The 13880-nt window shown below is 44.4% G+C and overlaps 1 protein-coding gene across 7 annotated transcripts in view; it reads right to left on the bottom strand.

The window, feature by feature from the left end:
• Positions 1-6464: 6464 nt before the first annotated feature.
• LOC104694349 (T-cell antigen CD7-like) overlaps positions 6465-13880 on the bottom strand; it is a 23884-nt gene continuing 16468 nt past the window's right edge. For all 7 annotated transcript variants that reach the window (XM_039562279.1, XM_039562276.1, XM_039562281.1 and 4 more), the window contains 4 exons: positions 13032-13370; positions 11175-11516; positions 9709-9815; positions 6465-8040 (listed from right to left, as the gene is read on the bottom strand). In XM_039562279.1, coding sequence (XP_039418213.1) covers positions 7930-8040; positions 9709-9815; positions 11175-11516; positions 13032-13370 — 899 coding nt within the window. In that variant the 3' untranslated portion in view covers positions 6465-7929. The remainder of the gene's footprint in view (positions 8041-9708; positions 9816-11174; positions 11517-13031; positions 13371-13880) is intronic.

The following is a 13880-nucleotide window of genomic DNA, read 5'->3' as shown; positions in this document are numbered from 1 at the left end:
AAATTTACTGGGGAAAACTTATTTCCAACAGCAAGGAATGTTTCAGCCAGCAAAAGACATTTCAGAACTCACACTATGCTGTCCAAAAAGATAAAAATGCTCTGTGGGTTGGTTCCCATGTGGCTCAGAGTGAAGAGTATTCCAAGAATATAGCAGCATTTTAGGAGGAACCTTGGTATGGACCAGCTGGGCCATGTAACAGCTGGCAGGACTCAGTGGCAGCTCATGTCACACCACAGCTCAGGGGGACTGGGGGCAGCAGATCAATGCTGCAGGGAAGTAACTGCACAGCTTTTAAACAAACTGAGTACTGGGTAACATGTTCCATCTCCAATCACTGATCTTCTGAGTCTTGGGTTTATGCCTGAAAGTGCCTAGTCCTGCAAGGGATGTCCCTACTTTCCCTATAACCCTTGAACTGTAACTGCTAAACATCTCTGAACCCAGCAGACAGATAGCTGTGTATGTGGGAGCATGCCTTTTCCCAGCCAGCAATCAGTTTTCAATAGCTAGAAGAGTGAATAAATAAAATAATAATTCAAGAAAACCCAAAGAAACAAAAAACCCCCAAAACCAAACAAAAACAACCCCCCCCCAACAAAAAAAATTCCCAAACCAGCAAGCCCACCCCTCCAACACATAATTTTTTGTTTATTCTCTGTCTCTTAGGCAGCTTCTTTGTTAATGCTACAGGCTGATGGTTTCCTCTCCCTGTTTTGTCCCTGCCAGACAGGATTTCATGATTCCACACGGTGCCAAGCACACCCACCCAGCAGCTGAGGCACAGGGCTGTACCCCAGCAGGCTCAGGCACTGATCACAGCAGAGCCGGGGCACGCTGGAGCTCAGAGCATCCCAGGTGCCAGTGGATTTATTCAGGATCTGTACAAATACCAAGTTTTGTGGAAGGCAGCACTGCTGCATCAAGAGTTGAGCGTTGTTAACTATTTCTGCACGGGCTCCACACTGGGACACCTGAGATACCCAGACAAGCTCTAACACGAGGGATCAGAAGTGATCTGACTGTGGGCAGCGTTTCTGAGCCCAGAAGGAGGTTGGGTCTGCAGGAGGCAGACTGCTGCTGCTGCTGCCTGAGCTAGCAATGCACAGAGGAGAGATGCACAGGCTGCCAGGGAGGTGCCCAAATAAAGTGATGCAGTGCTGGAGCTGAGAGGCTTAGCAGGGGATGTCAGTGGCCATAAATATCATATGTATCAACTCTCCACTCTAATGTCAGAGATTTGACTTGAGATAAATAAACCACATCAGAAGATAAAATCTGAGGTCGTTATCATCTGTGACTGATGAGCAAGGTCACTGATCATATCTTGTGGTGACAGAGATGTTACAGTCATCAAACACAACATGCTGCTGGCACATGCCAAACATCCTGCTGGAAAAAAAACCAAGCAAAATCAGGAGTCGCTTTCTTATGTCCTTGTGCTAGAAAATAGATGAAGTCTAGTCATCAAAAAATCAAATTTTTAAAATGTGAAGTAATGACAATGGTGCCAGTTCATCACTGAACAGGTTTGGTTGTCACATCATTCCATACAACGACAGCATAGAAATATATTTTTGGTGGTGGGATTGAATGAAAACTGCTTCACTGCCTGACTCAGTGGCCTTGGTCCAGGGGTATCAGCTACCCAGTGCCTCAGCTTCTCCTCTTTAAACCAGAAAAAGCAGAAGATGGAGTTAATCAGTGAATGCACAACGCTCAGAGCAGATCAAGCCCTGTTCACACCCTGGCCATGGCCATCAGGACTGCAGTTCTGCCCTGACTACAGGAGCCATGGGAGCTGACCGTGGCTGTGGAAAGCCTGGCAGACACATCCATGTATTCATGTAATTCCTTATGGTGTCTGACCACCGTGCCTGACTTTTGCGTGCTAACAACTCCTCTGTCGATGCCAGCTGTCCTGGGGCCAGCAGCGACCTTGGTCCAGGTCTGTGAGTGACAGAGTGGCCACCGGCAGCTGTAGCACAGAGGATGGTGTGACAGTGACAGTGAGGGAACCAGGGGGCCACAGGCAGCTGTAGCACAGAGCACGGGGTGACAGTGACAGTGAGGGACACTGAAAAACCTCACTTGCTGATTGGTTTTAAAAAGAAAAACCTCACTTGCAGATTATATAATTAAAGTGGAAAACAGCTATTATGTTGTCTACTGGGATGCTGTTAGGAGCAGTTTATACAGCATTTTGCAAAAATGGCGGGTGGCAGATCTGAGGAGGAGAGCCTGGTTTCGGGGTAGATGCTCTGCAGAAGCGGTACCACAGCCCTGCTGAGCACACAGCAACCACAGGCTCCTGCCAGAACATGCTCATGAGTCCCTGTCTGAGGATGGGGACAGGCCAGACCGCTGTAGCACAAACTCCCCAGCCCCTCTGCAGCAGCCAGGCTTCGCTGTCTCCACCACAAAACCACAATTTTTGTCTTGAGACACGAGAGAAGCCTGAGAGGAGCGAGCTGCAGAAAGCATGTTATTAAGGAATGTAATTTTCTTTATTGTGAATATTTCTGCCTCTCTTTTTGTTCCACCCAAGTGGTGCCCCCAGGTCTGAGCATTAGGGCTTGCCATGGAATAACAAGCACTGGAAGAACAGCCTTTCCCTGCTTTCAGCCAAGCCCACCCAGACAATTTGCAAACTCACCATGGCCATCACGGTGAGATTCACTGACAAAAGCACCAGGAGGACAACAGCCATCCTTTCAATGATGGATCCCTCCTGGTTCACCCAATCCTAAGTCAAAAAGTCACAAAGCCTCAGTTCAGGCTGTTCATTTGAGTTTCTCTGTGAGCTCTAAACCTGCTAGGATCTCTCCTCTATTTCCTCTTTTGGCTAGGACAGAAATATAATGATCTATTTTTCCATGCTACCACTTTATATCCAAAACACCCTTGCAAGAAGGAGCACATGGCTCTCTGTGTGTGCTCTCTGTGGAAGGACTGTTTTTAATTTTAGCCTTGACAGTCATTAGAAACTGTAATTTCTTTACCTGCAGTGTGTACACACATGCCTGATTTCTTTTTTGAAACCTTAAACTGTTTAGGGTTTTTTTAAATGAAATAAAGAGTTTTGAGCTCTTAGAGCACCGAGTGCCATCACTTGAATGAGACTTTCTCGAAAAGCTTCCACTCTGAGCATTAGAAAGTGTGAGAATGAGACTAACAGAGAAATCCACAATGATGTTATAGAGTTTATTCAATGGTCTTATTTCTCAGAAATCATGGGCACTTGTGCAAAATGTCATCTCTACATTGGGACTTTGAATGTCACCCACCCACAAGCTTGCTGCCAGTTATGTTTCTGAGCAGAGATAATATAACACAAGTGGAAACCACAAGCAGTAAACTGGCCTTAGTGATTCTCAGAAGATGTGTCTCTGAATTGTAAGGCAATAATTTGTGGGCAAAGGAACCCCACAAACCAATTGTGGCTTTTTTTTCTGTCATATCAGAGCTGAGTAATAAATTCCACCATCTGAGGATGAAATGATTACTACCATTGGTCAAGCATCACTCGTACAAGGACCCCCAGATAAGCTTTTACAACTTGTGTGACTCTGCTAAGAGCAGATGGACCAAATGTCTCAGGCTGTCATGAACTGCAGAGAGGAATTAACTTAAAGGCTTTCCCTTTAGTTACGAATTACTAATTTCTGATACTTATTCACAGAAGGAATGTGAGAGCGTTTTCCACTTGGTGTGTGCAGTGTTTAGATATTATTCCCATTACAGACAGGAGCACGGGAGTGTAGCACAACATTCTTGATATCTCAGGTGGAAATCTCTGGGGCCATGGATGTGTTCTCCAGGGAGTTTCCAACACATGCCAGTCAGTTGGTGCAGTCAAATACCAGCCAAAAGCAAAATAATTGTTCTTGTGAAGTAGTTACACAGGAATCTGCACCATCCAGAGAGTTCATCCAGCCCTACCAGCAGTTAATTACACTGAATGCAGTCACCTCCCATCCACAACTGGACAGATAATCTACTTGTACCAGACAGATTGTGCCAACACTGTAAAATTTTAGTGTTAGGACAAAATGGTTTATTCTTTTTAGTCAGTATTTAGGCTGGTTGCTTTATTTCAATTTCTTAAATGAAAAAAATTATGTGAGACTCTTGTAGAAAAGGCAGGATGCTCTGGCCATTATGAGACAGTAATGTATTACCAGTGATTTCCTAAAAAGTAAGTTAAAACCTCTTGAGACTCCAAATGAAATTAGAAAGACTTCTTGCATGTTACATGTAGCCAGTATCCAGTCCGAAGGATCTATTACTGAAGGATTTGAAACAGTGTCAAAAACCATGGAAAAACAACATAAATACTGTTAAATTTGTATGACAAGCAGTAAAAGAATTCATTAACTAGTGCAGGAGCATATTAACCAAATATATCAGATTAAAGAAATGGCACCAATGAAGCATTTTCAGCACCTCAAAGCTGAAAGCTGTGAGAAAACCAAATCTGTGAACTACCAGAAAAAAACCCTGCACATTTTCAACTTGACTGTAAGCTGACTGCTAATATATTGCAAGTTGAGTGTTACAAAGCACTCAAAAAGAAACTAAATGCTTTGGAAAACAAGTGCTTACAACAGCTTGCATACCATGAGTAGAAATAGATTTTTCACTAACACAGGGACCTTGAGAAATCAGCAGTCAGTAGCTTGTTTCCAGCAGAACCAGCAGTGCTGGACGTATTTTGGTCAGATCCTCCACACATGCAGAGTGTCTCCTGCATGAGTTTTTGGATGCAAAAGGAGTCACAAGCAGCCACCAGCAACAGGCAGGTGGGAGAAACTGGCTCCAGACCACTGTCCCAGTGTGGATTTCAGACACGGATCATGTAGCTCTTACAGCTATCAGGAGCACATAAACACTGGATTGCAGGAGAGTCCCTGGAGACATTGCAGTGTCCTGTAATATGTCACAAGCCACAAGAGCAGAACCTGCTTCTCTCCTGTATCCTGTCCTCCTGCAAAACCTTTTGTGGCTCAACTCAGCTTATCAGCCTCCTTGGAACCTGAGCTCAGGCACGTCCTTGTCAGACACACCTGAATCAAGAGGTTAAAATGCTTTTTTTCCAGCTAAATTTTCCTGAGTCTACAGGCTCCATCAGCACTAATCTGCTATGTGCTGGCTGCTTTCTCCAGTTTTACAGATAACCAGAATTATTTCTGATGATCCCTCCCCCTTCCCAGGCACTCAGCCCAGGCCACTCCATCCAGACCTGGCCCCTGAGTTACTTCAGACACACTTTGTACATTGCCTGTTGGGTTTTTGCTGCTTCTGACCTGCTGTCCTTGCTCAGCTGCCTTGGCTCGCTCCACCCCTGTTCCACAAACTCTGACACTGGAGCTGCAGCCCTGCTCCCCACCTGAGGGTGCTTTGCTCCCAGCTGAAATTCCTGTCATTTATCCCATGGTTGGGGCTGGGGACATCACCAATACCCGGCACCTTTCTCACTGCTGCGGGTCCCATCCCAGCCTCTGGACTGCACTTCCCACCTCTCCTTGAAAATCATTTCCCTCCCCAGAGGCTGAGACAGGAGATAGAAAAACAGCAAAGGCAGCAGAATTGGCCCAGAGCAATTCTGTCTGCAGCTCTGGGAGTGAAAATTTCCGTTTTTCTGCTTTCCAGGGAAGCTCTGAGACAACTTTGCTTCTTCAGAGTGCTCCAGCCCTCTTGGGCAGCCAATAACCAATTCTTCCCTGACTCCAGAGATAATTTCCCCAGCAGTTCATTCACCACTGCTTGGGTTAATTGTGGTGCTGATTCTCTACCCCTCCACACAGGTCCAGCCCATGAAATGGCTCAGTGTCTGTCATTTTCTTCAGCAAGGTGCTACTTCTTTTTTGGGTTTTTTAATTTATTTATACCAAGCCAAAAAAACCACCTCCACTATTGTTTCTTTTCACGGCTTTTTTTCTTTTTTCCACCATTGTGGTCGTGTTTGCACAGCAGTGTTGTTTCAGAAAGCTGATCTCAAATGCCGCTTTGCTCATTGTGAACCTCCCAGTGCCAGCTCTCAGGGGTTTTGGCGCTTTTTGACTAAACCTGCACCTTGTTCCAAAAATGAAAATGTGATGAAAGGTGATTGATTATGGGCACCTCAGTTTCTAGATAGGTACCTAATTTATTGGTTCTTCCCTAGCTCTTCACCCACCCCTGAGCTTGGCTTTCCCAGGGACAAAGTCAGAACTGGTCCCAGCACCAAGCCTAGCAGAGTTCAAGAAAAGTCTGGGCAATGAGACATGGAATACTCAAGGTCTGAAGTGTTCTTTTCTATTTTCTGATTGGTTTTAAAAAGAAAAACCTCACTTGCAGATTATATAATTAAAGTGGAAAACAGCTATTATGTTGTCTACTGGGATGCTGTTAGGAGCAGTTTATACAGCATTTTGCAAAAAGCTTTGAATCACTATTCAGAAAAAAGCCAAACACAACAAACCATTAAAAAAAACATCCATTTATTTGCAAGATATATGAAACAGGTTTTAATATATGTATGAAAATATCAAGGAACTGTACAAAGCCCCATCACAAACACAATTTATTCAGGTCTGGCCGTGTGAGGACAGCACCTCTTTGCTCACAGGGTGAACCTGCACCAGCCACCCCCCAGTGAGGGGATTTCTCCCTCAGGTCTGGTGCACAGCATTTCATGAGTGATATTCGGAGGGAAATGGGCTATCCTGAGGGGCAGGAGTGTCCTGGCAAGCTGGGATCTTGTCAGAGCATTGTCAGAGAATTTTCCTCTGTGCCTGGCTCTGCTCCAGCTATGCACTCATCAAAGATAAACTGACCCTAATCCCTCAAAAAAATAAACAATTACATCAATAGAGAGAAACTGTCGTCAGCAACCACAAGTCACCCCCATCAATCCTGCCCTGTATCAAGGCAATCCAGCATTCCTTTGTGGAACATTATTGACTTTCCACAGTGGCCCCAACACTACAAAACCAAAACACCCCTGGAGGAGGCCGAGCCCTTCCTCAGCCCAGCTCCCACAGCCACCTGTTCTATAAACTGTTACTAAACCAAATTTAGCCTCTTCTTGCCTGATGTGAGTTTTGATAAATCCCTTTGGTAAGAAGGGGTTTTAGATCAGCCCCACCCGTGCCCAGGTTGGAATGCAGGCATTGGCTTTACCCCAGATGATTTCATCTTGTGTTGTACAGTGTGGAGTCACTGACCTGGAGAAACACATCCTCCTGAGACAGCACATCACAAACATTTTTGCTGTCCCAAGAAGCCACCAGGACTCAACTTTAGTCATCAGCCATGCCAGTAGCTCTGACAGAGGCAGCAAATTAAAATCTAGACTTGATTGTGTTTTTGTGGGACTGTCATGACCTCGGAGCAAGTGAGCCCACACGGATCCAGCACTACACTCATGATGCACCCTGCCACGTTTCTGAAGTTTCTTCAAAACAGATTTCCCTGCTGTAACTCTTGAGTAGTTTTAGCTGCCTGAGCTCTTGGGCAGACCCCGAGGATCCATGAGAGAGCTGGAATCCAGGCCTGTGTGGATCCATTGCAAACTATTGAACAGACCTGTGTGGTCTTCCTGAGCACTTACCAAAGCTCAGAACCAGACCTTCCCATCCATCCCACCTGCCCAGAAAGGGTTATTGGTCAAAGAAACAAGCCCATATGTTGTTGCATTTAGCCCCAAAATGCTGCTTTTTCACACTGAACTGCACACACATGTCCAGGGTACCTGCATTTCGCTACATTTTCTGTACATCACAAAAAAAAAAAAATCAAAAAAAGTAGAAAGAGCCTTGGAAATGAGGTTTTTCTTCGCACTGAAGAAGGTAGGTGATAGCAATTTCAGTTCAGCTACTACAAGCAGCTCTCAGAGCTGCCTGTAAGGGAAAGGTCAATGTACATACGGTCCCAGCTGGCAGAAGTTTATTCACCTCTGCTGTAGGTGTTGGTTCTGACCAGTGTGCTACGTCTGGAATTGTAGGACATGTCTTCATATACCACATTGGGCTTTTTCTTCTGGAAATATTTCTTCACCTGCAAAACAAAGAAAACAGCCATTCAAAACAGAGCCTGGAAAGACCTCAACTGAGGAGTTGTTTTCCATCTCAGGAGTCCATCTACATCATCTATTGGAAGAGGAAATGTACTTTAAAATTCCTCTCACGACCCTGTGATGTCTTAGAGGACCAAGTGGAAATTATCAGCTTATTTATTTAACTTTCTTTTAAGTCAGCATCTGCCTATCTCAGCGCAGGTGCTTTTGCTCACAAGTACAAGTTGAACGCTCTACCCCCCACGCCTTCATGAAATTACAATGGGTGCTCTGATATATCATAGCTTCACAACAGAATTTCAGCTTTAAGCATCTCCTCTTTCTCTCCCCTCAGGTTTTCAGCTCTTCACAGCACTAAAAGGGTTAATCTCACCCAGGCCTTGCAGCTGGAATGAAGCTTATCGCTGTTGCTCACATGATCTTTGCTGGACAGCAGTGCAGCTTCAGCTGAATCTTGGCTGCACTGGAGAGGGGGAGCCGAGCTGTTCCGGCTGCCCACAGCAGGGATAAGGGGGAGTTCCACGGATGGAACAGGGCCCATTGGCTCCAGGATGGCCGTGGACCAGCCTGGCCTGGCCCGAGCAGGGCCTGGGCCGGGCCCGCTGGCCCCCGCACGGAGTCTGCAGCCACCTGTCCCAGCGCCAGAAACGAGACAGAGAGGCTCTGCCTCGGAGTTTCCTATTCTTAAGTGTGGATCACAGAGGCGGTCACAACTTTAAGTGGCTTAAAGAATTGTTCATATTCAAACTGGCCAGCTGATAGGTTCTGTCAGGTCCCAGATGAAGCCGTAAGCACCCCTTTGCAAGGACATCACTTCTGGGACTATGCTTGCTAACCCATGACAGAGTCTGATGCAATTTCACTAAAAGTTCCCTCAAGAGTTGGATGGAGCCCTAGCTCTGACACAAATAAGGCTCATTCTTAGACTGGTAGCACAAGACACCAGTTCCCACTGGGCTTTGACAGAATTATGTTGCACTACTGGTTTTTAGCAGTGCTGGATCCACATGTGGAGGGATGAGACAGGAGCCTGTGAACCATACACTTCATTTTCAGTAATCTTTATGGAACAGAAGGATTTATCAGAGACAATTTCTGGGCACTTTCTGCAGTATATGAATAGAAATAATCCCAGTAAAGGAAAAAAAACGTAAGAAAGGTTTTTTTCTAGAACGGGGCAATTTTTTTTTCTCCTAGTGCTACTTTCAGACATCAGGCTATTTTATGAGTTTTTGTTGCCCTTGTGTCCCCCTCCAAGTGTTCTCTTACATCTCTTACAAGCTTGCTATGTACAGCTCCAGTCCCAATTCACATAAAAAAATTTTAAAAAGCAAGCAAAACAGAACAGCAAGGGGCTTTGTTCCAAGAGATACACACAACACATGGCTGTGTCAACCACACAGCTCACGTGAGGTTTGTTATCAAAAGATAAACAATACCTCATTGACAAAGGGTTACAGAAATACAAGATACCATGTTAGCTGCCAACAGTTTACAGCTGGAAGATATTAAACAAGGGAAAATAGGAGAGCAATAGGAAGCCACAATTGCTTAGGTTTTTCAGATATTTGCTTGACTCAGTCACTATTTAAAAATAACATCGGTTTGCTCCACCAGGCACAGTTTTGCTGTGGTGACAGTGTACTTACATCCACACGGTACAAGGTGCAGCACGCCAGGGCACAGAACAGCAGTGCCACCACGGCAATAAGGGCATACAAACCCCAGGAGCTCTTCTTGCATGCCTGCTCCACTTCTGCATGTAAAATTACAGCAGTATTACTATAAATACAAAGAGGCAGAATTTTATTTTTATTCTGAAAAAAAAAATTTTACAGGTTAATCAAAATTTTGGATATCAACAGCTACAGAGCCATGTTTGTCATCCCATTAATATTCTCACTGCCATTTCCTGTGCTCTTCCAGAGGCTGGGGATGGCTGCAGGTGGCATCTGCAGCACTTTACAAAGATGTAGCTTCCCCACCACTGAGCAGAAGTGGACCACACACTCCTAATGGGAGCAGAAAATGTTTTCCTGCAGTGTCGCTGCAACCCTAAGGGCTCTGACTTGGATCCAAGAGCCAGGTTGGTGAGAGGTACAGACAGAAGCAGGAGGATGCTGTGGTATGAAGCACACTGAGCAGGATAATGCTGGTGGAAAGGGTTTCAACTCTCTAAAACCTCAATTATTCCATATCTGAATAACACACTAATTAATAATCACCCCCCTGCTTTTTTGTGCTGTCATTTCCCCCACCTCACTTTACTGAGTTGTTGCCCCAGCTGTGGGTGGTGGCACAGAATGGGACCACAGTTGCCTTTGCAGACTGCAGGAAAATCCTTTGCAACTCTCTGGGGCTTTGTAAACCTTATTTTAGAAAAGCATCAGCAAAGCCCAATGCACAGGGTTAAATTGCACCAGTAACATCAAAATCAAGCACTATGTTGCTGGTTCAGACTTCAGCTTAGCAAATGGGTACAGCACCATCCTGCAGGAAAATAAAAAAACCTCTTTGGAGCACAGAAAAGTAAAACCCCATCTTTGGTGCACATAAAAATCAACTCCCCTCTTGGGAACACAAAAAAACCCAAACCCCCTCTTTGCAGCACGTGCTCACAGAGTGCTCAGTGTGTGACAAGGGTACATGAGAACACCTCTGCTGTGGTCTGTAGTGCTTGAAGCAAGTGCCTGAGGACTTGTTTTGTGGTCCCTGATGTGATCTATTTTTAAACACAAGACTTGCTAGAGGGAATGGTTTCTAAAAGTCATTTATGTCATGTTAAGGTCAAGGAATTGTTGCTAAAAATACTTATTCATATCCTAAAACTGACAGATTTCACACAGTGAAGTGTTTGTTATCTTATTTTGGCCTTTTTTTCTTTTTCTAAGATGCAGGATTATGGCAAGGTCTGAATACCCCTCTGGTTGTACGAGGCAGGTAGAAACACAGAGTGTTTCTGTGTCCAAGCTCAACAGGGCACAAAGGAGCTTGAGCCCACTCTCCAAATTTACCCAGGTTTGCCTGTCCTGACTAAAGTTCCGAAAGCTTTCTGTCCACTTTTTGCACTACAACACAATAGTTATTTATGATTAAATAAGCAAAAGGGCCATACCTTTAACCAGCACCATGGTGCCACTCGATGAGAGCAGAGGGGAATTTGTCACCTCCTCAGCACAGACATAGTTATCACTGTCATCCTCCTGCAGGTCATGTAGAGTTATCACCGTTCTATTTCCTACCCATGAATACTCCAAGCGACTCATAAAGGCAGGAGAAACCCTTGATCTGTTGAGCTTTGACCCATGCAGAACTATGGCAGGCTGCACGTGAGTCCTGAGCAAGTAGAACCCCTCAGCTTCAGGTGAGCTTTTCAACACACAGGTGATCCTGACAGACTGGCCTTGCTCAGGGTTGGCATAAAGTGGTGACTGCTCCAGAGCCCTGCTGGAATTAGCTAAAACCAGAGCGATTAGTGGCTATCACATGCTTAACATGGTGCATTTTAACTGGGGAGCAAGGGCAGAGGTCACAGACAGAAAGAACAGACCATAGAAGTTTAGATAAAATGAATTTTTAAACATGCTTTAAGAAGAACGATATATTTTAGTACACCCTGGCATATCTTCCTGCCTCAGGATCTGAAAGTAGGACTGACCAACAGGTTTAGCTGTTTGCAAAGGGTCTGCATCTACCTAAAAAATGACCTATACTGACCTCCTCTAAGGGAATACAGCCTGATCAGCATGTCCTTGAGCCATGCATCATTGTTTGCTTTCTCAAGTGAGATGAAGCCATAGACGGACCTGGGGGCTACTGGTCTGGATCAAATCATACAGTGTGTGTCCCATCCATGATGAAAACGGTCTATGAGAATGGAGTGGTTATTAATGACTCACTGTCCAGCTGGAAAGACATTCCACTGAGCTCCTCTGAGGACAGGACTTGTTCTTTTTAACATTATCATTAAAGTGGATAAGGGAGTGAGGACAGAATTTATCAAGTTTGTAAAGGGAAGATGGTAAGCATTTCAGAGAAGAGGATCAGAGTCAAAAAGACATATAAAGCAATTTAGTAAAATAATTTGGAGAGACAATACACAATAAAGAAGATGTGATTCATTTGAGAAAACACAGCCAAGAAGTTCGGAAGGAGAAGCCTAAGGGAGGAGATGATAATCCTTCATGGATCTAAATTACTATTGCTGATCAGCAATCAATTAGATTTCACATATCTAGGGGACAGGAAAGGAAGAAAGCCCTGTAAGCTTTGGGAAAGATGTTTCAGGTTAGAAGGTCTCATTGGAAGGACGGGTACAAAGAGGAATAAAGTGCCCACTGAATAGTGTGGGCTCAACCCTCATCTAATGGGGAAAAAAAAAAAAAGACAAAAAAATTGTTCCCCCAAGCAGAAATATCTGCCAAAAGGAGTGCTTCTGCCCATTCATCAACTCCTCACTAACAAGAGAAAAAACCCTTTACCCACTCATGCCCAGCTTGCAGACCCTGCATAGCACCAGCTTCCCAATTATTACCAATTTGTCATTTAAGACGAATTAGTAAAAACAAAAGAGACTTGCGAAAACCACTACCTAAAAAAAAGCCCCTCTTTGCTCTGCTGGTTGTTTATAAAGGTTTGACAGGTTGTTTTAGAAAGAGCTGTGGGACCTCACTGCTTCCAAACTGCTGCAGCAACCTATGACTCATATGAAAATCTGTAGCTGTGATTAAAAAGTCACAAATTAATGTTCTAGGGTGGTTTGGGGTTTTTTTAGTACCATACTATCTAATGTGTTTTCTTCATTGTTTCAGGGAGAAACACCCACACTTTCCTTCAAATCTGTACATGACCTGAGCAGACATGGAAAAAGTTCTGCCAGACTCGCCCTCCCATTGTGTTTTCTTCCAATCTTTGATTTAAAATATAGATCTGCATTTACTAATTCATGACATAAAAGGTGGAATTGCAATACCTTTGACCACCACTATGGTTGTCTTCCCATATAGGTCTTTGTGACGGTCATTGATTTTAACCATCTCAGAGCATACATAGATTTTGGGATCAGATTCCTGTAACCTCTGCAGGGTTATCCTGAAATTCTCCCCTTCCTTTGAATACTCGGTGCGATTAGCAAAGGCAGGATTGACTTTTGGAGATTCGTCCTTGGGAACATATATCACATTGAGATTCTGTCTGATAGCTCTCAAGTACATTCCCACTTGATTTTGTGAATCATTCATTGGACAAGTTATGCTGATGGAGTCTCCTTTCCAAGCACTGATAACATCTGCTGACTGTTCACTTCCTCCACCTAAAAATAAGAAATGCAATTGAAATTGTAATATCTGAGTTCCTCTTGGTCTGTTCATATCAAAGCAGGTTTCAAAATCAACACCTCCGTCCACAGAACCTCTCTGTAAGACTGGACCTCAGTTTCCCTGTGCTGGACATGTCATTTCTGGGCTGCCCTGGCACCTGTAGTGCCCTTCATGCCCATTGACCTGAGCAACTCAGCACCTTCCCAAGCTTCAGAGGCCTTGACAAAAAAGGGGCTGCTGTCCCTCACACAGAAAATGTAGTTCTCTCTTAGATTCCCAGCATGATCCTATTGGTTCTCAAAACACAAACTTCACTAAACTCAGCCTGATACTTGGAGCTGGTTTCACATCTAACTCAGGAATTTAAAAGTAAGAGAAAGTGGCAGAAAATGGAAGAAAATACATTTTTCTCTTGTCTTTTAAAAGAAGCATTTAAATAACATCAGGGAACTGGATAATACAGAATCTCAGCAAGAGGGCTGCAGAAGGTGTAAGCCCAATCT

Source organism: Corvus cornix, chromosome 18 (assembly GCF_000738735.6).
Source record: "Corvus cornix cornix isolate S_Up_H32 chromosome 18, ASM73873v5, whole genome shotgun sequence".
Classification (NCBI taxonomy): Eukaryota; Metazoa; Chordata; class Aves; order Passeriformes; family Corvidae; genus Corvus; species Corvus cornix.
Note: the sequence above shows the minus strand (reverse complement) of the source record. Positions and strands in the feature narration are given on the sequence as shown.